Consider the following 26,428-nt stretch of genomic DNA (forward strand, 5'->3'; position numbering starts at 1 on the left):
CCCACAAACCTCCCTATTACCATGCGACATGAAGACTTTTCTTGTGTAGAGAACTCCGAAAACAAGCATAGAATGAAACAATTTTCTAATCTTATCTGAGAGAATTGAGTTTCTTCAGCCTGGAGAAAGAGGAGGCTAAGGGGGATGTTACAGCTGTCTAATGGTCCAATAAGAGGCTGTGGAGAAAATGGAGGCAGGCTCTCCTCAAAGGTGCATGTTTGGACATGAGGTAAAAGGCACAGGCTGGAACATAAACTGGGGATGTAAGGAAGAAAATTCCATCATGACGGTGGCCAAATATTACACCAGGGTGTTGCAGTGAGGCTGTGGGATCTCAACCTTTGGAGATACTCAGAAGTTCATAAGACAAGGCCTTGAGCAGCCTGACCTATTTGAACCAGCTGTCGACTGGAGGAGGGACTAGATGACCTGGGGAGGAGTATTTCAACTTAAGACATTCAGTGAAAAATAGCTCTTCGTACCCATCTATGCCATGTATTTATTAAATAAATTTTATTTCATCCATATTTAGAATTTCCAGTCTCATCCGACAGTGATGCTTTTTGCACTAATAGCACTGGAGAAGTTTGCACAAACAAGTAAGTATTGGCCTGATACTGCTCTTAATGGTAATAGAATGGCTTCTGCTGTGTGATTGTCATTTGTTTCATCTGATCACATTTGTTGTGAGCATGGGAGACTGGAGCGGTAGGAACAAAAATGTGGAAGAGAAATGTTGGTGCACTTGCAGGGCAGAAGAAATAGTTATTGCTGTAGTTGTCACCCCCTAGCCCTTAAAAAACCTTGATTTTTCTCAAACTCAATACAGTCTGCATCAGTTAGAAATAGCTGCATAAAGACTTAAGACATCAAAGCCTTTGTTGCTGAAAGAAATCTATATTAAATAGATGAACAGCTATGATTGGGTGTTTGCAGGCAGGAAAAAAAAACTATTGCTTTAATGACACCCCCACCCAGAAAGCACTAAGAGATTTGCTGAAATGCAAAATGTAGCAATTGCTACATGAAGACTTATGTTACATGCAGCCTTTGCTGGAAAAAAAATGTATTGAGAACAAACATGATTTAATTGTCTGATGGTATGGCTCCATGCAAAGAATTTATATATGTAATTGCAAAGTTAACTTCATGTCTGCTTGGGAAAAGAACTTGATGCTGTTTGTAATGCTGAGCTTTTAAGTTGTTTTTTCCTATTGCATTTACTCAATGTTACTCTCTTTAACTAAACTTACTGTTAGTTTATAGCAATTATTCTTTTTTGCTTTTAAATTGCAGGTGAAAATAAAATGACAGTTTCTGAATCCTGCATTAGTGACCAACTGATCTTGCTAGAGAAATGGACGGATCATCCAGACTATTTAAAACGCCAGGTTGGATTCTGTGCCCAGTGGAGTTTAGACAATCTGTGTAGGTATAGCAAAGGGATGAATTCATTTAATATTAAGAAATTCTCCAAAGACATAGAGGAGTACTCTGCATTTTGCTCTGTATAAGCTCTTTTTATAAATATACCTAACTACATTTGTAACCACTATCAAAAAAGAGGTGAATATATCCAGACTAATTGAATGGAAAATAAATTTTCCATTCCATTTTCCAAATTATATATTCCAAATTTATTATTATTATTATATATTCCAAATAAATTTTCCAAAAAGCCTTTGTGAAAGGAAGTGGCTTGTACTCCCCAAATTGGGACTGGAATGAAACTACGTATTTTAATCATGTTTTCTGTAACCTACATTTCAGCAGAGGTGCCAAGTAGCTAAACAGTGCTAGCTCTGTCTCTGGAACAGCTGGATTACTGATGATATCATGGTGGCAGTCACTACTGTGATCTTAGGCCAGCAGTGCATGGTCCCAAAGAATTATTAAAGACACTTAAAGAAAATATTCTTCCGATTGAGCATGAGAAGTAATTTGTCAAATCACTTCAACAGATCTGTCCTCTAGGATGACTAAAAATCATAAAATTCACTTGTTGAGTTGTGATTTGGAGGGCCCAGTAACTCCAAGAGCCTTGTTTCTAATGTGTTTCGGGACTTCTAAAAAGATGGAGAGTGACTCTTTACTCAATCCCATAATGACAGGATGAGGGGGAATGGTTTTAAACTAAAAGAGGGGAGATTGAGATTAGAGATTCTGAGGAAATTCTTCACTCAGAGGGTGGTGAGGCACTGGCACAGGTTGCCCAGAGAAGCTGTGGATGCCCCACCCCTGGGAGTGTTCAAGACCAGGTTAGATGAGGCCCTGAGCAACCTGATCTAGTGGGTGGCATCCCTGCCCATGGGAAGGGGGCTGGAACTAGATGATCCTTGAGGTCCCTTCCAACCCAAGCCGTTCTATGATTCAGTCTGTGATAAATTTGGGGAAAAGGTTTTGTTGAGCTTTATGGAGCTTTAGTCAGCATGTGGTAGGACACCATCAGTTGTTTAGTTAACATGTCTAAGTGTTGTAGCAAATTTGGGGTATAAGAAGTGGTCCTAAGATAGGATCTCTGATTTGTAAATAAACGTGTATGTCAGCAATTGACACCATGTTGAAAGGGGAAGGAGGGAGAAAGTTTCTCTGGCTCAGATAAAGTTCGTCATCTACCTGAAACTGAGAGGGCAGAAGACTGTTTTTCTGTTCCCTTTCTTCCCCTGCCTCCAAAATCTTTGCCACATGATGAATTGGGAAAACTCTGCCCAAATGAATATACAAATACAACAATAATTCCTGAAACAAGTGTGTTGTGGTTTAACCATGCCGGCAGCTAAGCACCACGCAGCTCTTCACTCACCCTTCCCCCTCCCTCTCTGGGATGGGGGAGAGAATCAGAAAGAAATGAAAGCCTATGGGTTGAGATAAAGACAGTTTATTAGGACAGAAAAGAAAAAGTAATGATGATGATAATAGTACTACTACTAATAATGTGTACGAAACAAGTGATGCACAATGCAGTCGCTCACCACCCGCTGACCAATGCCCAACCTACCCCGAGCAGCTGGTCCCCCCACCCCAGCCAGCCCCCCATATAATTGTTCAGCATGATGCCATATGACACAAACTTTGGCCAGTCTGGGTCAGCTGTCCTGGGTCTGTCCTCTCCCAGCTCCTGCTGCACCCCCCGCCTGCCCGCTGGCAGGACAGAGCAAGAAGCTGAAATGTCCTTGGCTTAGTGTAAGCCCTGCTCTGCAACAATTAAAACATCAGTGTGATAACATTATTCTCATCCTAAATCCCAGTCACAGCACCCTACCAGCTACTAGGAGGAAAATTAACTCTCCTAGCTGAAACCAGGACAAAGTGGCATCTTGGTATGAACTTGGATGCTTTGTGTTTGCCTGTGGGTTTCTTAAAAGTAGTAATTAGACTGCAGAAGCTCTAGTCAGAGGTATAGATAACGTTCTGATGTTTAGAGGACATCTGACAGTATTATTGGAAGTGATGCTGTTTTCATGGAGGCAAAATGTCAATATTTCATTCAGTTATGCCAAAAATGAACTGTGTCCCAATGCAATCAATTGTCCCCATATGAAATGTTCAAAATGAAGCTGTACTGCAGCAGTGATTCAAATTACTTTTATTTTGCAGTTTTAAAAGAAGGCAGGCAGTTCACATACGAGAAGGTTGATTTGACCAACATTAGGGCTATGCTGAACAGCAACGATGTCAGTGAATACCTGAAGATCTCACCACATGGATTAGAGGTAGGATGTCACTTCATGGTTTCGACTGGAAAAAAGTCTGAAGAAAACAATGGGTTTTAACTACTTTTTTGGCTACTTGCTCCTGCGGTTTCCTAGAATTAATCAAAGTTCTCTGCCAGCTTTGTATAGTAAGCTTACTTAGTGATGTTACAAACCTCTGATCAAGCTGACTTCTGTTGTAGAAATGTTCATAGTAAAGTAGTGCCTGTATTCAGAAAAGTGAAGATGCTTGTCAGCTCATTTTTCACTCATTTAAACTAAAACTGCTCACCAAAGTGTAATTCCTACTTCTTGTCCTATCTAATCCTGAGGAGTACGTAACAGCAGGATCCTTGTCTCAGCCATGTTTTTTCTTCCCATATTACTTTGTTTCTGTACTTTGTAGATGAATTTCCATGTAATAGTGAGTACCTTTAAGTTCTTCCTACCAAGTGTTAGGTAACAGCCCGTGACTTAGGTCTTCCTGTCTTGGTGCCTTAGCCTAATTGTGCTGGTGTATTCTCACACGAGAAACTTGGTCCAGGAAAGGAAGGAGCTTATTTAAATGATTATTTTGTAGAAAACTAACTTCTGGTTTGGTTTTGGTAGGCTCGATGTGACGCCTCATCCTTTGAAAGCGTTAGATGTACATTCTGTGTTGATTCTGGAGTTTGGTACTATGAAGTTACAGTAATTACTTCGGGAGTGATGCAGATAGGATGGGCTACCAAAGACAGCAAGTTTCTCAATCATGTGAGTACATGTGATGTCATCTAGCTGATAATGTAACTTTAGTATTTCTCTACTTTCAACACTGGTTATTCTGTGGCAGTAAGTGTGCACTTCTTTCCTTCAATTTTTTCTGTACGTTTGCAAAACTGCTTTTTCTGATGGAGATACAAGGAAAGACTGGGTTGTTATTGCAACATGCTGACACTGGTCACACAAGTATTGCATAGCTGCTAGCAGTGACAACTTATCTACTTGCCATTGCCTGGAAGCTACAGAGAAATGACTGGTGTCTTGTGCCTTAGTGTTGTCCTAGAAACTCTGTAGTCTTTAGGTAAAAACAGTGGTTACTGTGTGTTTTTGTGAAGCAAAAAATTGCTCACTAGGAACTAGCAGATTGTCATGCATGCATTTTTACACAGGTCATCAAACATCCATTTGATTACCCTCTTTAGCGTACATTCATATTACATTAACTTTCACCTGGGAAACAGTTCTTTAAGTTGACTTTGGGATAGCATGGCATGTTTTGATCTGTTGGTAGAAGTAATATGGTACAGTTTGGGAATGTGGCAGCTTTTTTGATTAAAAATAAGGATTACAGAAAGGTTGGATTCTCTACCTTCTTGCCTTTATTCTGATAATATAAAATAAATACACTTATTTATAGTTTGCTTTGCTCTCATTCTCATCTAGCTAGCTTAGTATCTTATCCTGAATTCTAAATACTCTTCTTAGTATTTATTTTTTAATTATGCTCTTACTACCTTTAAAACATAATGTTCCATGTGAACATGAAGTCCGAACCTGTAGTCAAAGAATAATCTCTGCTAATGTTAGTAAAGATATAACTAGGACCTCTTTCTCCTTAACTATTTATGGTAGCTCCATATGGCTGTCATAAACTCAGTATGCTGTAGCATATTTACTTCCATATTTGCATAACATTGAGAAAACATGGAGATTATTACCCAGCAAACTTGTATACTTAAGCTTAGAGAGGGCTTTCCATATTATCAACCTTCCAAAGTTGTCATTAAAGTACAGGTTAGAACATCCGTACAAAAAGTATGTATGACCTAGCCTACTACTACTGACTAGAATGGAAATACAGGGATGAGATTTTAAGTTGTGATTGAGTTTGAGTAAGAAATATACCCGTAGCCCTACTTTATAGTTGCAATTGCATAGTTTTCTGTTCCTACTTGGAATCTCCTTTAGGAGAAGCTTTATATATTTACTTATTTTGAATGTAGAGATAAGCAGTTAAAACTGCTTATTTCTGATTATTGTAGAAAGTCATTCTACAAGTGTAAAGTGCAGAAGCTAATATGAAGATAGGCCAAATACAGACACATGAGTAAATATTGGGGGGGGGGGGGTATGAGAGAAATATGTCAAGGAGGTGAAAGGAAACATCAATGGCAAGAAGCACCTGAGAATGGGGGAGTAGCTTTGTTCACCATCTACCTGTGAGACCCGTGAGTTTGTACTTGCTGCATTTCTTATTCACATAAATAGGATTGTCCTCTGCTGGTATATAACATGCATGTACATCATGTCCAAAGTCCAGTCCCACATTTCTAGCATGGAGTTACTAGTGGTGTAACTTAAAATCAATCAAACAAAAACAACCAACCAAAAAAACTGTACAGACCTGTCCTGGGCACAGGCATTGTTGATGTTGAGTGTAATGGAAACTGTTTGAAATAAAAGGCAATGTGTCTGCCTTTAGAATGCTAAGAGGCTTAAAAGATTTTTCCCAATTACTGTAGATGAGACTGTTTGTTTTTCTGCCTGCTTCCTGCTCAAGGTATGAATACAGGAGATGTTACATGTGAGCTGGATGATTCTGTTGCAACGGTTGTTTTACTGGTGGCTAAATACTGATGGCATATAATTCCATCAGGGTTGTAACTGAATGAGGGAGGCTGTCACTTGACAGGGACAGAATGTTACACAGCTGGTGAAGGGTCTATGGGACTGTTCTTTGTGCTCTGTGTCTGGTGACGCTTGATTATCTTGTGGTTGTCTATTGCAAGCCTGATACTGGGACTTCAGGATAGGAGAGGAGTTGTTCTTTTGTTGACTTCCTAAGCTACAAAAGGTTAACATAATTATTTGGCTACTAGTCCTGTGATCTTTAAATATAGGACAAAAGTTAGTAGACAGTAGAAGCTGAGCTCATACAGTCTGAGAAATACTTCAGGGAGCGAGAGGGGGGATATTGTCTCTAACAAACTCCTTTTGGTGTGAAAATGAAGCCAAGACTTCATTTGAAGAATGATTTTCAAGGGAGGGTATGGATGGGAACCCTTCCTGCTCTTGGAAGAATGGTTTAGCTGAATAAAAATAAACTTTAGCTCTTTTCAGACTGAAATACTTAACTTCCTTTTTTTTTTCCTAAAGGAAGGTTATGGTATCGGGGATGATGAATATTCCTGTGCATATGATGGCTGCCGGCAGCTGATTTGGTATAATGCCAGAAGTAAACCACATTCCCATCCCTGTTGGAAAGAAGGTATTCGGTCCTTTCTTGTGCTTTTCATCCTAACTGGATTTCTGCACAGGACTTGTCCTCTTGCAGGCATCTGGAGTACATAGTATGTTAGTGGCATGAAATAATTTTTGATGACTGATCCTGGTGATACTAAATGTTTAATAATTATGCCTGTGCTGTAATTTGTGATATTAATTTGCAGTGGTTTAAAGGTACAAAACAGGCACCATACTCTTGTTCCACCATGTGCGTAAAGAGGGTCTTGTTAGTTAAATGCTCTTTATTTTCATAGGCAGAGTACAAATTGTAGCACCAATTAAAGTTGCTGGACTTCCTTATCATAAGACTTTTTCTGGTATTTGTAGTACTAGGATAGAGTTGAAATAATCCTTTCTGTGTTGAAACAGTTACTTTAAAGAAGGAAAAAAATAATCTAGTTTAGAGATCAAGGTTAAGGAGGAGTTGTATTGTCTTAACTTGCTTTAAATTCTTGGATAACTACTTGGACAGCAAAGCTGTGTACTTGATCTTGGCTTTAAAATCTTGGTAGGAATCTATCTGTAAGCAACGCTTGTGTAAACTGTACCTTCTCTTCTATTAAATTTCTCCCAATTTCTTGCTAAATTAACACATTTCTTAAATACATGGCACAAGCATTTTAAAAACTTAGCAACTATGTGTTCTGAAGGTATCTTCAACTGATGTAAAATTGTCAGAGACAGGTGGGGAAAGCAGCGTTTTTTTTTCTGGCTTTGGCTAATACTCTGCAGTACTTCTGCAGCTATATAGTATTAGTGCCCTGGCAGACTAAAATACTTATTTTTTAATTATTATATTGTCCTGTTTTTTCCTGCTAGTTACTGCCTGTACCACACTGTTCCTTCTGCTGTACATCTTCAAACGGTTCCTTCTTAGACAACTCAGAGTGAGATATATGATACTTTAAAAATAACTGTCTCAGCTATTGTCATTTAACATAACTGAACTGTTCAAATTATCTTTGTTTTGCATGTAAGGAGACACAATAGGATTTCTACTAGACTTGCAAGAAAAGCAAATGATCTTCTATTTAAATGGAAACCAGCTTCCTGCGGAGAAGCAAGTATTTTCATCAGCTATGTAAGTATGTGCTCATTTGGAATGACAGTGACCTGTATGGATAATAGTTTTCATTATGTGAAAAGTTTCCCCTTTGAAGTGTAAATTCATATTTGCTTACCTTAAACAAACGTTAAGTAGGCTTCCCAATTGAAAGTTGCTTAGAAATTTAGTAACTAGGATAACATTTTACAAGTGGATTTCAGGGTCCAAACCAAATGCTTTAGAACATGTGAGTGCAGGTTCAACCCAACGTTTTGTACTGTCAAACTAGAACAGCACTGAGGTAATACAAGACTGTAGCAGAGATGAGCAAACCTCTAGTAGTGCTTGGGGAACTTTTGATCTTTTTAAAAATAAAAGCCTCAGCCTTGTGAATTCTGAGGAGTGTGTAAGAGCTTGTTGCAGTGCAATGAGGCCAGATCCTGTAGTAGTGTATTGAATATTTGTGGGAGGATGTCTCTAACAATACTACTGGAAACCGTTAGACTTTTTTTCAATCTCTGTTAAAATTAGCTCATGGCTAATTGCTCTGTCATGGAGAAGGTGAGCATTTCAGCTCTGAAAAGGTAAGCTGGAGTGATACTTGAGAGAGAGGGTTTTTATGCAGCTTAATTAAACATTAGTACAGTAATATCCAGTTAGAAAGTATTGTAATGATTTCACTCATGTTTTCTCATCAAAGTGAAGTTCAAGGTACAAGCAAGATAGTAGCACAGCGTAAGTCTTCCAAAATATATTGTATATTCAGTTTGTAGTACTGTTTTTTCATGTGGAGTATGGCATTTATTACACTTAACAGATTTAAAATTAAGGTATTACCCAGCTTGGGTTCTTTCTGTAAATTAAACTGAAAGGGATGATAGCTCTGGTGTTTTTATAAGGTGTCTGTATGGCTGTGATGAAGACAGCTGGCCCAAGGTAATCCTGCAAGGGCAAGGAGAGCAGATGGGCATGGTGCTAAAAGAGCTCACAGACCTGAATTTGTCATGTACAGGTTCCATACACGTAGCTAGCATACAAGTGTTAAGAGTTCCCCAGAGTAGTGCCTGATCAAATAAAGCAGCAAGGAGTGGTGGACATCTAGGTGTCCCTCACAGCTGCTGCTGCACTTTGCAACTCCGCTAAACAGCAGTTTTTTGGAAGGAAAATACTGTGCTGAAGGAGAGATCTGAGCGGATCAGTGTAAAGAGGATCAGGCTGTGAGCTGTTAAGATGTATGTGTTTGCTCTTAGTAATGTAAGTGCAACTGTTCCTAAATGTAGAGGAAGCAGCCTTTATTGGTTGATTTGGGAGTAAATTGTCAGAAATTCTGACAGTAAATTCCAAAGCTGAGAACTAAAAACAAAAGTATGAGTGACTGAGACTGGATGTGTTAGAGGTTTTTCTCCCAGCTAGCTTTTAGTGAATCTCTATTGAAGAAAACAATCTTTCTTTCAGGGCATTTTTTTTGTCTGGTAATAGAAGTGCCATGTCTGGCAAGGTCTACTAGTGCTTTAAGTCATCCTAAAATGTGTTTTCCTCATATTGCAGATCTGGCTTTTTTGCTGCAGCTAGCTTCATGTCTTACCAACAATGTGAGTTCAACTTTGGGGCAAAACCTTTCAAGTACCCACCATCAATGAAATTTAGTACCTTTAATGATTATGCCTTTCTGACAGCAGAAGAGAAGATCATTTTGCCAAGGTAATCCTTCTGTCTAGTCTGAGAGTGTTTGCTTATGAAGAAATTAAATAGCTCACTTCTGAGTTGCATAGTCTGATGCTGTACTTACAAAAGCTTTGTTTTATGAGGTCATGCCTCCATATGTCTTTCAGAAAAGGATTAAACCATAGGCTTCAGTGCAAGTTAATAGGTAGAGCAGGGGATAAGCAGCCAAACACCATTACATTAAAGTAATTGTTTGCAATATTAGGATAATTTAAAATTAAATACTATTGCACATTAAACTATTTGTACTAAACATACCTCATGCTGTGTAAGAACAATTGGGGTTGTTGAGGAGCCATAGTTGTAATTAAGAAAGGTGTCTCACTTAAAATTGACCTAATTTGATGTTGGCAGCATGAACGTACTGAATGATTGTAAGGCTTAACGTTGTCAGGCTTCTGGGGGGAAATCTTCATCTGAAACGCTTATGAATACTATCAACAAAGGTTATTCAAATTTTCAAGCGCTTATCCACCTAAATATAATTCCAGCCAGACAAAAACAGATGTGGGTAATTTTTTCCTGAACTTCCCGTATTTCTGGCAGGAATGAAACCTAACAACTTTCCTAGATTAAGTCACCAGTAATGAAATTTTCTGGAACACAAACAGTAACAAGAGAATGGAGTGTATTCCAGATTTTCAACTTTGTCTAAAGATGGCTGTCTAGACTGATGCTTATATATATATATTGTTGAAACATTCTTTTGTTTCTTTTAATTAGGTTGGAGGCGGGTACCCCTGGCTATAACAAATTTGGAGATTGGTTTTTGGATTATCTAGCTGATTTTTTTCGGTGAATTAGGTGCTTAAATAACCTTATTTTAAAAAAAAAAACCTACATTTGTGAATCTGAGTCTCATGTTGTCGAAGCTTGAGGCACGTGATACTGAGTTTTTGCAAAGAGAAAATTAAATCCAACCTACAAGACCACTTTCATTTCCTTGTAGCCAGAGTAATTCACAACTGCTTGATCCAGGAGCTCCTTTGAGAGTCTGATTTAGTTCATTAAGATGATTAAGAATTTAACATTCTTGATCAGCCCTTTGTTCACAGTACCTAGTATCTTACTAGTTTCATGCTCTAGATGAGGGGTTTAGTAGTTTTTAGCTGTGTGCTGTAAGGAGCTGATGATCAGGTGTGATTGACATCGGTGTCACTGGCACTGGTCTCGCAGTGTTTCAGCAATAGCTGCAAGAACTAATCTTTAACAAGTACAGAAACTAGGAGAAACTGGCTTCCTGTTGAGGTCTGACTGGAGAAATTTTGCTTCTTGGGTTGGAGCTTATTTCAGTACTATATGTGATAGCACCGAAAGACTCCATTCAAATTTGGACACTCTTTGTGTGGAGGAGATGATCTTAGCTTACACAATCTGAACTGTTTGGAAGCTATAAGCTAATCATAAATTACAAGATTGCTTTGATCTTAAAACAGGTAGGAAAAAAGCAAGGGCCAAAGTGACCCCAGTTATCCGTCATAGGAATTAACAAACTTTTATAGAGTTAGATTGGATTTAATGCTGTTAGTGTCAGGACACAGTCTGGGCTAGACACTTTACCCTGCCACTAACCAGTTTTGATTAGCATGCATTCCAAATCTGAAATGTCATATTTCAACAAAGGTGGGATTTCTACCAGTTTTCTGGCCAGAAAGTGATATTAGAGCAATGTCATGTGGACTTTTTCTTCTTTAAACACACTTGACAAAAATTTACACTCCTCATAATAACAAGCATGATTTTTTACACACACTCATATGCATGTGTGTATATCATTCATATGATACTTATATATGCTCATATTTTATATATTTACATATAAATACACAATGAATATACATATATACAGCTTGTATACCTGAGCTATTCAGGGCCTCCTTTGTATAACATAAATGCTGGAGAGAATGGAGCGCATGTCACATCTTTTGTGGCAGTTGCCACACTGGGTTGTTGGTTTTCTTTTCAGTTTGTATTTTTCTAAACTGTGTTGCAGCATTACAGGGTTTCCAAGCTTTGCTGGTACATAGGTGTTATTTTCCTCATCTGTACTCTTTAAAATACAGATAGTAAACAGTTTTATGGAACTGTTCTTCTTGAGAACAAGAACAGTAATCTAATGCCCTCTTTGTCGCTTTGACAGACCAGAACAGGGAGTCAGGCTGTCCTGAACATCTGTTTTAAGTCTCTTTTGTGAATAGTTTTTGTTGATTATCAGTACTAGTGCTGAGTAGTGCAGATAAGTGTTGCATTGGTCTTGGTGCAATACTCAGAATTGTTATGAATCTGTCATTTTTGAGTCAAACTAATGGGGGGGGTTATGGTTATTTCTGCAGACACAGGCGCCTGGCTTTGTTGAAGCAAGTGAGTATCAGAGAGAACTGCTGCACACTTTGCTGTGATGAGGTAGCAGACACAGAACTCAGGCCGTGTGGACACAGGTAAAAAGCATTTTAAAAAAAAAGTGTTGTTGATGTGCAGCTTAAGTGAGATCAGATACAGTCCCTGCTTATCTTGATTTACTCTCTAGCATAAAGGAAATATCTCATCCTTTTAAGAATGTGACTGATGGCAGTTAAACATAGATTTACTGTCTTTCTTCTCCACCCTGTCCCCAAGCAGGTTACACCCCAGCTGTGTGTGTCTGGGGTTAGAGAAGTACTGTGGCTATGTGCGTATGCTGTCCTTGGGCAAGGGACATAGGTGTAAGGGACATAAGCATTGTCTATCCAATTCCTTGATCTCAAAGGATTTGCTGAGTACTGGCTTAGTACCAGTGCTACAAGATCCAGATCATGTGCGGGGAGCAAAAAACTCATGTATCCAAATATTCATTAAACATTCAATAAATGGATTGTCTCAAGTCACGTATCTCTAAAAGGTAAAAATGGGGCAGCAATATGAGGAGTACCATAGAAGCATTTTCCTGTGTTTTAAGTGGCCTAACTGGGCAGTTAATCCAACAAAATCCACTCCTGTAGTGTTTTTAGAACACTCATGACAGCAGTCTTGCCATGGATCTTCCAGTCTGGATGCCACAAAGTTTAAAAAAGAACAGACATGTTCAATGTGCCTCAGCCACAAGTTGAGACAGATTCATGCAGGGCACAGGGACTCTTATTTTCCAAACCAAAGCAAATGTTGAGATGAACAAAAGTGTTCAAGTGTAATCCTCACCAACTGCATGTGCAGTTTTAGGTCTGTAAGATGCAGAGCAGCAGGACCTCCTGTCAAAGCCTGTGGATCCACAACACCAGATTTGCAATTCCTAATCCCCACGCTGAAACACTTATCTTGATTGCTTTTCTAGCAGGCTAAAGAAACTACTTAATGCTTGGATTTTATTCTTCTAGTTTTTCACATTGTGAATACAGGCTTTAACTGTTTTTCTTTCTCCTCCAGTGACCTGTGCATGGAGTGTGCCTTGCAACTGGAGACCTGCCCTTTGTGTCGACAGGAGATACAAACCCGAGTCAGACAGATTTCTCACATTTCATGACACGTGGAGAAATACCACAGACTTGTTTTTAATGAACTTCAACCAATACTGAAAGGGGAAAGCATCTCTAACCAATCTTTACGCACATAGAACCATAGCCACGGCCAGATTTCATGCTAAAGTGTAATCTGTTTATCTTAAAAACAAGATATTTTTAATAAGCTATTTCAGGTTGCCAGCAATGTGGACTGGTTTCAACAGTAAGGAAAGCTGGTAGTTCAGTGTGTTACGGCTATTGGTTACTCCAAGGAAAAGCATAGGAGAGCATCTCTCTTCCTCCCCCTTTCCTTTTCGCCTGTCACAAGTGCTGAAAAAATTTGCACTGGAAGTACACATACAATGCATTTTAGAAAGAAAAGAAGAGAAAGCATCTCCTAAAGCAGGGCCATTCTGTCTTGTGCTTGAAAGTCTCTATTTTTGGCAGAAGTCAGTAGAAAAAAAGAATGCCAATGTTTCCTGTTTAATGTAGCCTCCTGCTGGTCAGAGACTCTGTATTTTCCAACAGTGGATATTAAACTGCTCAAAGACTTGATCTGTACACAGACTGATTTGAAAGGACAGCGTGGAGACTGTAAAGAAATTCACATTTTAATAACTCGGTGATTCCAAAGAAAGTTTTGATTTGTTTTTAACTGTTAAAAGATTGGCGGTATTTTCAAGTACATAGTATTTCTGATGATTTTAACTTCAATACCCACATTTTTTTGTGAGGATATAATTTTCAGGAGCTATTATTAACTAATTATAATGCTGGACTGGAATTAATTTGATATTCTGGGTATTTTTTAAGGTATCTGCAAACATCTTTTTTAATCAGTATTGTTTTTGAAAATTATGTTCACTTTGAAAATATTGAGCTATCTTAACGGATTGGAGAAGAACTCTGAGCCAGTTTATTTGAGGGGAAAAAATGTTACTTGGAGAGCAAGTTCATTCTTACTCTGTAAATCTAAAAATGCACCTTGATTGCCATGTATCAGTCCTGTTCTGATCAGGTTTGGGGCCACACTTTGTATTTTTGGTAGGGATATTGGGGGGATCTCTGCTCTACTTCAATTATACATTTGTGACATTTGTATGTTGAGGATGTATTTCAGCAGGCAGCTTTTGACTGTTTTATTTGGTTTCTACGAGGAATCAGGGTTCACACCTAGTGTTGGTGAAGTAGCACAAAAGTCAGTGGAATTATACTTATTTTGCACCAACTGAGGCTATGACTCTCTTACAAGGCTTGTACAGGTTGCTTTTTTTGAAAATGATTTGGATATATAGTAGAACTCTACTCCTTCACACACAGTTTACACCAGAACCATCCCCCTTCTTGGCAGTGATTCAGTAGCAGAGATTATGGTAATGAATTCTCATGCTGTGATGTATTTTATTTTTAAAATCTTTTATAATCTTTACTGTCAAGTATTAACAAAGCAAAACTGGGGCCTACTCTTCATGCTGAGTACAGTTGCTTCCTCCTGACCTAAATAGGAACTGAGAGCACCGCATGCCCTGCAGCTCCCCCAGTCAAGCTGTGTAGCAGCTCCTTTAAAATTCTACCCTTGTTACCTTCAGGGTGCTGAATTTCCTCCAGAGGAAGGAGAGGGAGAAGTCTCCCGTGAGCCTCAACTGTGTTAATTCAGAAAGTTATAGGCATCCTTTTCTTATTTTTTTTCCAAATACAGGCTAATCGTTGGTTCTTTTTATTATTCAGTCTTTTTGCTAAAATGTGAATTCTTTCCCCCTCTGGAAGCCTCTTTTGATTAAAGTCAGAAGGGCAAACCCATGCCTGGGGGGTCTTCCTTTCCTCACTGACTATTTGATCGTGTTTTGGTGTTCTCTACTTTTCCAGCTGGAGAACTCCACTGTGGAGTTCTCCAGCTCACTTTTTCCTGCTCAGCCTCAATAAGCAAACTTGTAAAGACAGTCACTGCCAAAAGAATCTTTGAATTTCAGAACCCTTTGAAATGAAGTTTTAAATGCTTCCACATGCAACGCTAGGCACAAAGCTACAACCCCTTTTGAACTCTGCCTTAATGGGTGCCAGTAACTTCAGGGCTTTGGTTTCCCTGGTGAGGACTAACAGTAACATATTCAGAAGTGCTTAGGACTCCTGATTAGTATCAGGTGCTCTCTATGGCCCGGGTCCATAAAGGCTTCTAGGTGCCCTATTGAAAGGAAAGGGACCTTTGTGGACGTAGGGCTAAGTGCCTGCATGCCTTCTTGAAAAGATGTGAATGCTATGGAAAACTTTGCCCTGGACCATCCTCCATGCGGCTGGCACTGGGCAGAGGAAGTCAACGGCACCGCAGGAAGGAGCTCTGTTGCAGAGAACTGTCCTATTCATTTCATGCACAAGAAGCCCGCAGCATTTGGAGGTAGGAAAGGCGAGCAGCCCCGCAAGGGAAAAGTGAACTGTAGTGAGTTGTCCGTTCGCAAATAAAACGTCTGGAAGACTGCTGGGCGTTCTTCAGTTCTTTCGCTGCGAGGAGGAAGCGGGCAGCAGGCGGCCGTTTATGCTCGGGGGACCCCAAACGGGCTCCGGTCAGAGCCCTGACGGGCGCCGCTGACGGGCACTTCGCCCCCCACCCCCCGCCGCCAGGCTCCGGCCTCTGGGCCCCTGCCCCGCAGGGAGGCAGCAGCGGGAGCGGCCCTCCCCCGCCCGCGCTCTCCCATTGGCTAGTCTTGCGATGGGCGGGCCCTGCGCGGCCGCCTCCGCTCCGCGATTGGCTGAGGCGCGGGCGGAAGGAAGCGTTTCCCAGGTAACGGCCGAGTCGGGCCGGGGGGATGGAGGCGGGCAGGGGGCGGGAGGCGCGGGCCGGGCCGGGCGCTGCGGGGGTGGGGGGCTCTGAGGGGGCTCTGAGGGGCACGGGCCGGGCCGGGCCGGGTCGGGCTGGCCCTAGGAGCCCGGGCTGGCGCCCCGCGGGACGCGCAGGGCCCTCGCACCGCCCGGCGGAGCCCGGGCCTGAGGGCTAGACTGAGAAAGTTCCTTGAGAATTCGGGTTATTACAGAAAAGAAGCAGCAATAATTTGGGGGAGAACTCGAAGCTTTTGAAATTCCCGCATCTAACAGTTAAAGGTTTTCTGCTGATTTGTTGTTTGAAAAACGTTACGGTAATTTAAAGATTGAATTTTTATTAACACTCAGTTGCATGTTGTTCTTAAGTGCTTCCTCCAAAAAGAAGGAGCGACCACTGACAGCGGCAGTGCAACGGATTGTCTCTCCTCCGGTCTGGTAGGTTATGCGGTAACGATGGAGGCTTCAGATGAGGAAAACTTTGGTGTAGCCATGTAAGTATGCTACGTTCTGTACAGATTTTCAATAAACTATTTCCTAGTTAAAATATCGTAATTGGAATGTAATTACGAGAATTAATTGACACCACAGTCATTAGCAGATGTCGTTAGCAGATACTGCCTCTTAGGAGAACATGGACACAGAACAATGCAAAGCCCCAGGAGGGAAAAGTTCAGAGTTTAGATGAAGACAAAACAAATACAGCCGCAGTGAGCGCAGTGCCAGACAGACCTTGCTGGGTGATCCCAACAAACACTGAAATCTAAGGCTGAAAACTGTTCTCTGCCTTCACTTTAAATCCATAATTTCTCATTCCTTTTCAAGTCCGTATATTGTCTTATATCACAGATTTTAACAAGACAGTATTTCTGTGTGTTTGAATGTGCCTCTTAGATGCCTGAGACCACCTACAGGTGATCTCAACCAAATTTTACTCTGGTAGATTCTAAGATGCTGCTTTGCCCCACATCTGTCTGGCCTACTTTTCTTCTAAAGCCTGTGGGAGAAGGGAGTGTGTGCCTATGCCTCTGTCAATCTGGTTCGTAGATTTGGTTCGTTTGTCAAACCCCACGAACTGAAAGGCCAACACTTTCCCTTGCCCGCACGTCAGCAACACAGGTTGTGCTGGCCCAGATGTGACAAGGTTTGTGAGCATGTATTTGCTGTGCAGATGCAGGTGTGTTGTCTAGAGAGATGCAATCGCTGCTGTTTTGGAACAGCTAATATTCACAAGTTGAAACTGCGGCTTAAATTAATAGAATAAGCTATAAAATATAAGCTATAAAAAATGGTGGTAGTGCTTATTTGCAGGAGAAAAAAAATAATAAATTATCCATTGCAAAGTCTCCTTTCTTTGCACATAAATGGAAAGTGATAAGCCCTGTTGCCTGAACATGACGCTTCAGTATGTAATGCTGTGGCTGCTCTGTGTAAACTCCACTTGTGGTGGTGGCGGCGTGCCCTCTGGTGGAAGAGCATGCGTTTCCATTTGCCGGGCTTCTGCTCTTCTTGAGGGTTTAACAGATCGCAAAGGTTGCTAGAACATCACCTGGTGATCAGACGCATTCCTTATTTAAACATTTTGCTTGGTCAGAATGAGCCCTATGGCTAGACAGTTAAACTGCTCTTGGATTAATTTTGCTGACTGTTGTTCAACAGCAAAATAATGAGGTTTTTAAAATTTAGTTTGAAAACTTAGTCTGAGTGGTCTGCTCTGATTTATTAGAGAAATATTTGAGAGATAATAGAGACAAATTTAAAATTATTTTAAATGGTGCTTACGCTGATCAAAGCTAACTTTTTTCTTGAAGACAAATGTCCTGTGGGGTGATATGTCGGAAAAAACTGTCTTTCATCTGCTGCAGAGTGCAGGGAGAGTTTAGTCCACTAAAGATGAGTTCTGAATGCGGGGCCAAGGAAATTCTGTGGATTATCTAATGTGTCTGAGCAAGCTTCACAATAACACTAAAATAAACGGAGAGATCTGGGGTCCTGAAATGCTGGTAATAAAGGCTTCTTCCCTGGATGACTTTAGATCCATACCAGTGTTTAACACTTGCTTGTAACAGAAGGGCCTTATGAGATTGTGCCCTTTATTTGTAGCACGGAGAGATGTTTCTTGCATAAGAAAAATGTTTAAGTGTCTTCCATGATATAATACTTGTATATATTAAATGGTTCTAGAAGACCAAGTATTGCAAAATATTCTCTAGAGTGCCTAGAGTTCCGTGATCACCATGTAGAGTTATGCAGGGAAGAGAGCAGAAGTAAAGCTTGTGGTGGCAGCCTGGATTTGTGGGACGGAAAATGCTTAATTTGGTGTTATAATTATTACTCTTTACATCCCTTTTGCACCAGGACTGCAATTACCTTAACAGTAATGCCAGAAAACATTTTTTCTTTAATTAGGCATCTATTTAGGGAAAGTATTTTAGAGGCCCGATAAGAATCCCCATGCAGCAGCTTCATTATCAGTGTCGTGGATTATTTTGTAGGTGTAAACTAGGAAATTATGTACTATTTCTGGGCTTGTTTGCACTTAAGCTTCTGTTAACACTTAATTTTAACATTTATTTCTACTGTGATTGGAACGTATGCTTATGCAATACGGTCTTCCTCTGCTTTCAGCTCCTCCCCTTCTGATGCAGAGTTTGATGCAGTTGTTGGGTATCTGGAGGATATTATAATGGGTAAGCTCTGCAAGCAGTTACACACAACAAGATGGGTGCTATAAATACAGCAAGCTGCTCGTCTGGTAGCCACACTTAGGGAGCCAAAATAGCCCCTGCCTCCTTTATGGCAACTTTCCTTCCTTTCTTCTCACGACCGCTAGCTTGGTGGTGTAGTACCCAGCACCTGCTACTGCTGCCTTCTGCAACTGTAGGTGTTCTGTAACTGAAGATGGGTGTCATCGTGTTCTACCACTTTTCAAGGCTAACCTGAGCTGATTTTGTTTCACGCAACTTGCATGTACGTGTACACCCGTAACGTGGCAGTGCCTGTTGGTAGGAGGAATATTGAGTGGTGCCAGTCTTACCATGTGAGCTTAGGCAGTGGAAAGTCCTAAATTCTCAGGACCGCAGTTTTAAGCAAGAGGTGAGTGTGTGCTAGGAAGCTGAGGATGCCGAGAGAATTTATGCTGATCAACTGCCGGCTGCTTCGTAAGAGCAGTGTGTAATATTTTATGCCCACATCCTTCACAGAGTGATTGTACGTTCTGCAGCCTCAGTTTGCCTGGTGATGCAGTTGAATCTGAAGAAATGCCAACAAATCATATTGAAAGTGATAGTGTTTAGAAAGCTGATTCTGGTGTATTTTAGCACTATGTATGTGTAAATTTGATGCTTATACCTGTTCTGTTGAATTTGGTGGTAACCTGCCAAGTTCATGTCCACACCTAGAAAAAAATTCTTCAGCAATTGAAAATAAATCTGGGAGTTTCACTAATACTCTTTGAATTCAAGGGGAGAAAAATGAATTTTTATAGGGGAAGAGGTATTCATTTTATAAAAAATACAAGTTTTTGATGACTCAAAATCCTGAACTAAAGGTGGTTCTGTATAAATAACCTTAATAACAAAACATAACAAAAAAAAGTTGTCTTCTTTTAAGACTGAACGGAAATGAAATTACAAGGAGCGGTTGTGGATCTTGCTAGGTGGACATGTTCATCCTGTTCCATTTGCTGCCAAAACATAGGCTGATGTGCTGCTGCCACGGTGATGTGGCTCCCCTCACTGAAGTGTTGCTTCCCTCTGCCAGCAGCCTCTCTCTTGATAAGTCACAGATGGGTCAGAAACTGGCTCAGCAGCAGCTGTGGTACTGGTGTGACTAACTGCACATGTGCAGGGCTCTCTAGTTGTCTCAGGGAAACAGGGAACTGGTGAATGAGGTGTTTGTGTTAGAAAAAGAATGACTACACTCGTAACTGTATGATGTCTTTTTGTTGTGGTCCAGATGATGATTTCCAGTTAATACAGAGGACTTTTATGGAGAAGCACTACCAGGAGTTTGATGACTCAGAAGAAAACAAGCTCATCTATACTGCTATTTTTAATGAATATGTAAGATACTTTTTCCTATTCTTTGCACGTATTGCTTTTTTGTTATTCTTCTGAGGAGAGTGGCAGGTCTTGTGTTTCCCCCCTTTATAAAATATTGGGTTTACATCGAGCAAAGCCAACTAACTGCCCTCTGTCTCTTTTTTCAAGCACCGTCAGGATCTGTGAGCCAGAAAGATACTTTCTGGAGCCTTAGGTTCCTTTCTCTTTGTTCCACCTGAAAGCTTACAAAACTTTCATCAAAACATCTTTATAACCCTTGAATAGAAGTCTATTGCTGTACTAAACAACATATGTTTTAAGTGTGCATAACAAAGTTTACTCTTTTCCAGTTGAATTATTTAGTATATTGGGGTGTGTATTTTTTTATATTTTTTAGATCTCACTAGTAGAGAAATACATTGAAGAAAAACTACTTGATCGGATTCCTGGTTTTAATATGACAGCTTTCACAATGTCATTGCAGTAAGTCTTCTGCTTTGCTTTTCCTTGGGTGTGAATTACATACATTTCATTTTTTTTTCTGTCTAGATTAAAACTTAGGTTTGACAGTTCTCCCTTGAGAAGGAGGTTCCTCCTTAACGGTAGTAGTAATACAGTTCATGTATGCAGTGCTACTGACTGACCACTTTCCTTGTTTCCAACATGCTTTGCTATTCTAAATTTCAGAGCTAACATGCTGAAATATGTTGGGTTTTGAGGGATAAGACTAGAAATCAGGATGAGAACACCAAATGTTTTTTTTTATATGATTTTTTTCTACAGACTGCTGGTAAACTAAAAAAAAAAAAAGTCAACAACAGCTGCAACAGCAACAACCAAAAAAAAAAAAGAACCACCCTTATCCAAACCTTCTTTTACTTAGAACTTTAAAAACAGACTTTCACATTGCCCACCTCCCTGATGTATTTTTATTATGCTCTCTGTCTCTGTGGGCTGTACCCTCTTTTGATTAAAGTGGATAACTTTACTAGTAGTTGTTTATGAAGCTATCAAAAGGACAACTTATACTATTTCTCTAGTTTTGAATATCTAAAATAAATGCTAGTTGAATATTAATTCTTCTGACTTACAGGTCATGTCCTTTGTCTGGTTTCATAGGACTGGTTTGATACTCTTACATCTTGTATTTAGATAAATATATTAATGTATTTGGTTTGGAAATACTGCATAGTAATATTTGTCTAGAATTTTGCTTTATGAGAGGCCTGTAATATTCTTATTTAAATTTTGGTACTGTTCTACTTGTCCTGGTACCACTTTTAATTTCATACTATTTTAAAATAAGAATTTATTTCACAGAACATTTTCTAATTCCCCAACTTCTTCCGTCTATAGACAGCACAAAGACGAAATGGCAGGTGATATATTTGACATGCTTCTCACATTTACTGACTTCCTGGCTTTCAAAGAAATGTTCTTGGATTACAGAGCTGTAAGTATGTCGCATTGTTTATTTTCAGTGATATAATGGCTGTCATTTTTGTATAGCTCTGCCTGAGAGTACTGAAGGCAGTATTACTAAAGCAGGTAACAGCATTTATTCAACGGTTATAGAGGATTGAAAGGAAAATAACTGAGTTTGGCTATCAAACTCAAACTGCACATTTAATAACTTCTAGAAAACATGGATGAAGTTGATATGTGGAGAAACTCATGCTTTTGGCGTCTTTGAAGGTTGATTTCCATCTGAACATAAAGAAATGCTTTTTTATTGTGAGGATGACCAAGCACTGACACAAGTTGCCCAAAGAAGTTGTGGAGTCTCTGTCCTTGGAGATATTCAGAGGATGGCTGGACATGGTCCTGGACAGTGTGCTCTAGGTGGTCTCACTTGAGCAGGGAGTTGGACCAGGTGACTGAGGTCCTGGCCAGCCCCAACTGCTCAGGTATTTTGTGGTATTAATTTTTTCCAGACAATCCAAAGTAAGCTTTCTAAACTTATTCCAGTTGTATTTCTCCTCTCTGGCTGGGCTGGAAAAACAACTGACCAAAGAATAATATTAAAGAAGGATTTTGGGTGGGCTCTTTCCTAAGGAAATTAAATACATGTAAGTACTTTCCAGTCACATTTGACAAAGGAGCAAAAGAGTCAAAGTTGTTGTCAGAGCTGTCTTGTCTGCCTCCTCCCCTCACCCCTTCAAGTTTTGCAAAAATGGAAGCAGGTTGAGAAGACGTTCTGTGTCTCAGCAGCAGGAGTAGTTTCAGTTGGGGTTTGTGCTTTCAGAGACACCTGAGAGGCAAACTCACAGAAAGTAGATTTCACTAGTTTCTAGAGCATTGTGTAAGTCTGATGGCTGGGTATTCTTAACCAGATGTAAGCAAGATGCTGCTTTGAGCTGACATACGGGTGGCAGAATGATGCAGAAGTACTTACTCCAGGTTTTCTTGCACAATCTTGTGCTGAATTTTGGATGTGAATAGGAAAAAACAGATGTGAATAGGAGAAAAATCCTCTGCTAAGGATTTTTCAAGTCTCACAGCAAGCTGCATGCAGTCATAGATGTTCAGGTAACATGTAATTTTATATCGATTTAAAAGGCAGAATATGAATTTCCCGTTTTATCTTTTGAATTTAAAAGCCTGCTTATTCCAAAGCAGCACTGAGTCAAGGATTTCTTTTTCTCTTTTTTATAGGAAAAAGAAGGTCGAAGTCTGGATTTAAGCAGTGGATTAGTGGTGACATCATTAAACAAATCATCAATATCCTCCTCCTAGAACAGTTCATGCACTACTTTCCTTTTCCAGATGAGTGCTACTGCTTTCATTTGGACATTAAAACACTAAAGGTCACAAGAATCAAGGTGCTTTTACATGATGAAAACTTTCACCCTCCAGTCTATGCTGTCAGATACCTGATCCTAGAAACACGTTGGTATTCAATAACCACAGAAGAAGGAAATTTCAACCCTACCACTGTAATTGTTTTTAATAAATACATAGTATTTGTGCACCATTCTAATTGTTGCACACAGTGAGAAGCTCAGCACGCTGAGGGCAATAGATAGGGCTGTACGTGTGTTTTATGGGTTGACATCTTAACCATCTCCCCAGAAGGCAGAACTTCTCAGAATCAAGAAGGTAGTGTAAAAAGTGTGTCTGTCCAGCTCTTGGAAGGACAGATGCAAATACATAATGCTGAGTTTCTCCTTGTCAATGCCTTTTTTCTTTTTTTTTTTTTTTTTAACTTTATATGATCTTGCGTGCTACGGCTTTCTAGTGGAGGAATATATTTTAGTATGTAGATGTTCCAGCATGAGACTGCCTCCCTGCTCTGTGAGAATTGATATGCTAGTGTGCAAATCTGTCTGCTCTTTGGCTAAAGTAAGTCTCATCCTTAACGTGTGAAGTTCTCTGTTTCACTTTTGTTCAGGCCCCAGCTATTCTACACTGAAAAAATAACCGTGAAAAATCCAAATCTGGCCTATGTCTGTAGTTTCTTACTTTCCGTTTGGCAGTGGCAGAGCTGTGTTCGTTCTAGTACTGTAGGCATGATGGTAGATCAGGCACAGCCATGTTTACCATCATGTCATTTACTGCTCTAAATAGCATGCTGATGCAAATGCATGTTTTTGCTCTCGAACTGTTGGCAACATTAACAAAGCAACACATTTTTCGACATGAGTTGAAAAATAGATGAGTTGCTTGCTAGTGGAGCTGCAGCCATAAGCCTGTCACAAAATCCCAGCTGCATCTCTGATGGCGCTCGGAGTTAAAATGTATTTGAAGCTACAATGAGCCGCTGTTCTTATGCTGTTCAGACACATTAAGCAGCAGATTAATGACATGCTCAGGCAAAGCAAGTACATCTTTAAAAGTGTAAGAGTAGACAGAAACACAGAGTGCGTGATTGATGCCGCAGGGGAGATGGGCCGCAGTGGTGGTGAAGGTGCTGGTCAGCGGCTGTTGCCTGATGAGAACCTAGATGGAGCTGAACTGTGGCCAGGCCATTACCAGTTTTTGTTTGTGGACAGGAAATGTCTACCAGGACAAACGAGATGAAATGCTGTTCCTGTTGACCTCTGCCAGTCATTTCAACGGTACTAGGCTTTTATTCTTGAACTGAAATAGTTCTTTTGAATACCAGTGAGGAATCCTTGCCACACAGGCGTTTTCCATGAGCACAGAAATCAGTGCTCTGATGTGCACAGGCAAAGGCAGTGTGCACAAGAAGAGGCAGTGCTCTGAGGCGCTTATTCCCAGTGAAGGAAAAAAAAAAAAAAAAAAGAAAACATTGGGTTGTGTTTTGAATACAAACTAGATGCAGCTTCCTTCCCATTTGAATCCTGAGGTTAAAATTGCAGAGTTTAAGACGGATCTAGTTGGCTTTCTGCTGTTAGTGTATGGACTGGAGCTCTTAAGTTAACTTCTTGCCTGTGACTTTTTAATGACAGCAGCAGATTTGATCATCTTTTAAAAGAATTCTTTTGAAATATTTTAATTGTTAATTGTTGAGCTAAAATAATTGTTTGCAACTAAAACTAAAAATGTTCCTGACATTTTTTTACTGGAAAGATATTTTTTCTTCTTTTTCTGTTACAATTGCTCTAGATGATTATGTAAAATAACAGCAGTCTGAATGAATACCTCAGACAGTTCCTTACTGGAGGGAGTTTGTTGTATTTTAAGCAAGCTCTCTTGTAATTGCTATGGTTGAATTCATATATTGATGGGGACTTGTGTCTCAGTGTTAACTGTATACCAAAGTCACTATTCACCATTTCACAGAAGTGTGGTGCTTCATTTCTTGCTGCTGATAGATCTGTACTATTCTGCTTTCTTAACTCACTAATTCACAATTTAGCATTTTCAGATTAATTTATTTTGTAAAATAACATAAGTAGCATGTTAAAATAGCTTTAACAGCTTAGTTGTGAGGTGGGGGTGTAGTTAAGCTCTCTGTATTATGAAGGTTTTTCACAGCCAAATACAGCCATTCATGCTGTTTGTAGGTATTCAGGTGTATCAATAACATCTCATAATGAAGTTTGTTGTTGTTGCTCCTTTTTCATTTCAATTTTAGAACACAGTCTTCACCACAAAAGTTTGCAACAAAACTCCCCCAGTTTGAGTGGAGCCATTCAGACAGAATCCTTTCTGCTTCTATACTGCTCTTCTATATGTGAAGAATATATTCTATATTTCTCATCTCTCTGTGACACTTCCATGACTAGTCTCTGGCTCGATGTGTTTTCCGTCACGCAGAGGGTCTTTTTTAAGAGATTAAATTTCTATATATGATGGACTATGTGTGCAAGTCTGACTTTACTTTTTAAGAGTTTTAACTTTGTCACAAAAATTCATAAAGATGCTAATTTTCTTATTGATTTTTTACATGTATTTATAGCTGGTAAAACCTGATACTTCATTTACCCCACTCTTCTTCCACAGCAAATTAAAGCAGATCTGTCAGGGGTAATGCAGTTTATTCAATCCCTTTTAAATTCCTACCTTTCATTAATGTAGCTAAATTTCCTGAGCCTACCTCTGTAGACCGGTTGTTAAAATTAGATCCATGCAAACAGGGTATGTGGTAAGTTTGCAGTATAGCTTACTGCGTGACAGCTTTCTGTAAGTAGATTAAATTTATTTCATCTGTTTCTACTAGCTTGTACAAGAAGGATGTGAAAGGAAACGTTGCTGTGTCTGGCTGGGCATCAGTTCTAGTTCTGACAAGTGCCAGCCCGTCTCCAAGATACCAAAACTGAACTTGTCTCCAGCAGTGGTGGCGCGGCACGGTTCAGTGTTCATGTATTGGTCAGCCTACTCTTAAGGCTCTGACCTTCTGTTTGCTCCCAGAGCATTTGCAGCCTTAGTTTAGCTTTTTGAAGACCACCTGTAGCTAACAGACATAACTGCCTTGCTAAAGCAAATTCTGAAAGGGAAGTGGTGGAAACATTAACTGAGTGCCTTGTGCAGCGCCAAGACCTTTGTGTCTACAGGAGGGAGCACAGCAAAGCCTTTGCACTCCTCGTGTTCTTGTGCTCATGGTACGTGCATGCAGCAAAGCAACGTGAACCCCGTGGACTTTGTGCCTTCTCCCTGTGGGCTGGGTTGTAATGCTGGTACACGCTAGGAAATGGTGGTCTTCTGGGCCGGTGAAATCTCCACTTTCCATTCTGTGGATGTACCTGCCATCTTCTTTCTCATAAAAAGAGATTTATTTTCTTGACAGACTCAAATGTTAGATTTAAGAAGATTTTTATTTAAAGCATAAAATTTCTGCTTCATTTTTTTTAAATCAATACAGTAATAGTTTAGACTTCTTCCTTGGCTTAGCCTTCATTCTTCAGCTCGGCCGCCATTGATACAAGTTAATTGCACTTATTTACATTGTGGCTGCAAATGACCAGA

General features: G+C 39.9%; 2 protein-coding genes across 5 annotated transcripts in view; both read left to right on the forward strand.

Moving 5' to 3' along the window:
- RSPRY1 (ring finger and SPRY domain containing 1) overlaps positions 1–15,673 on the forward strand; it is a 42,355-nt gene extending 26,682 nt beyond the window's left edge. For both annotated transcript variants that reach the window (XM_035543849.1, XM_035543850.1), the window contains exons 8-16: positions 533–599; positions 1,297–1,428; positions 3,598–3,713; positions 4,302–4,445; positions 6,831–6,942; positions 7,938–8,040; positions 9,553–9,705; positions 12,063–12,167; positions 13,129–15,673. In XM_035543849.1, coding sequence (XP_035399742.1) covers positions 533–599; positions 1,297–1,428; positions 3,598–3,713; positions 4,302–4,445; positions 6,831–6,942; positions 7,938–8,040; positions 9,553–9,705; positions 12,063–12,167; positions 13,129–13,225 — 1,029 coding nt within the window. In that variant the 3' untranslated portion in view covers positions 13,226–15,673. The remainder of the gene's footprint in view (positions 1–532; positions 600–1,296; positions 1,429–3,597; positions 3,714–4,301; positions 4,446–6,830; positions 6,943–7,937; positions 8,041–9,552; positions 9,706–12,062; positions 12,168–13,128) is intronic.
- ARL2BP (ADP ribosylation factor like GTPase 2 binding protein) lies at positions 14,385–25,320 on the forward strand. 3 transcript variants are annotated; one of them, XM_050713128.1, is made up of 7 exons: positions 14,385–15,594; positions 16,383–16,507; positions 18,642–18,703; positions 19,971–20,077; positions 20,454–20,539; positions 21,413–21,509; positions 22,712–25,320. In XM_050713128.1, exons 1-7 carry the CDS (start codon positions 15,454–15,456, stop codon positions 22,790–22,792), a joined length of 699 nt encoding a protein of 232 aa, XP_050569085.1. In that variant the 5' UTR covers positions 14,385–15,453; the 3' UTR covers positions 22,793–25,320. The 3 variants fall into 3 exon arrangements, with proteins under 3 accessions (XP_050569085.1, XP_050569084.1, XP_035399741.1); XM_050713127.1 differs by lacking the exon at positions 14,385–15,594 and adding an exon at positions 15,929–15,978; XM_035543848.2 differs by lacking the exon at positions 14,385–15,594 and adding an exon at positions 16,102–16,295.
- The last annotated feature ends 1,108 nt before the right edge of the window (positions 25,321–26,428 follow it).

The sequence above is a fragment of the Cygnus atratus genome, chromosome 12 (assembly GCF_013377495.2).
Source record: "Cygnus atratus isolate AKBS03 ecotype Queensland, Australia chromosome 12, CAtr_DNAZoo_HiC_assembly, whole genome shotgun sequence".
Taxonomy (NCBI): Eukaryota; Metazoa; Chordata; class Aves; order Anseriformes; family Anatidae; genus Cygnus; species Cygnus atratus.

Bases quoted from the DNA above. Each gene is read 5' to 3' on its own strand.
- ARL2BP (XM_050713128.1), top strand. From the start codon at position 15,454: ATGCTATGGAAAACTTTGCCCTGGACCATCCTCCATGCGGCTGGCACT. The intron at 15,595-16,382 runs GTAGGAAAGGCG...GTTGTTCTTAAG, and splicing joins GAAGCCCGCAGCATTTGGAG to TGCTTCCTCCAAAAAGAAGG. The intron at 20,540-21,412 runs GTAAGTCTTCTG...TTCCGTCTATAG, and splicing joins GCTTTCACAATGTCATTGCA to ACAGCACAAAGACGAAATGG.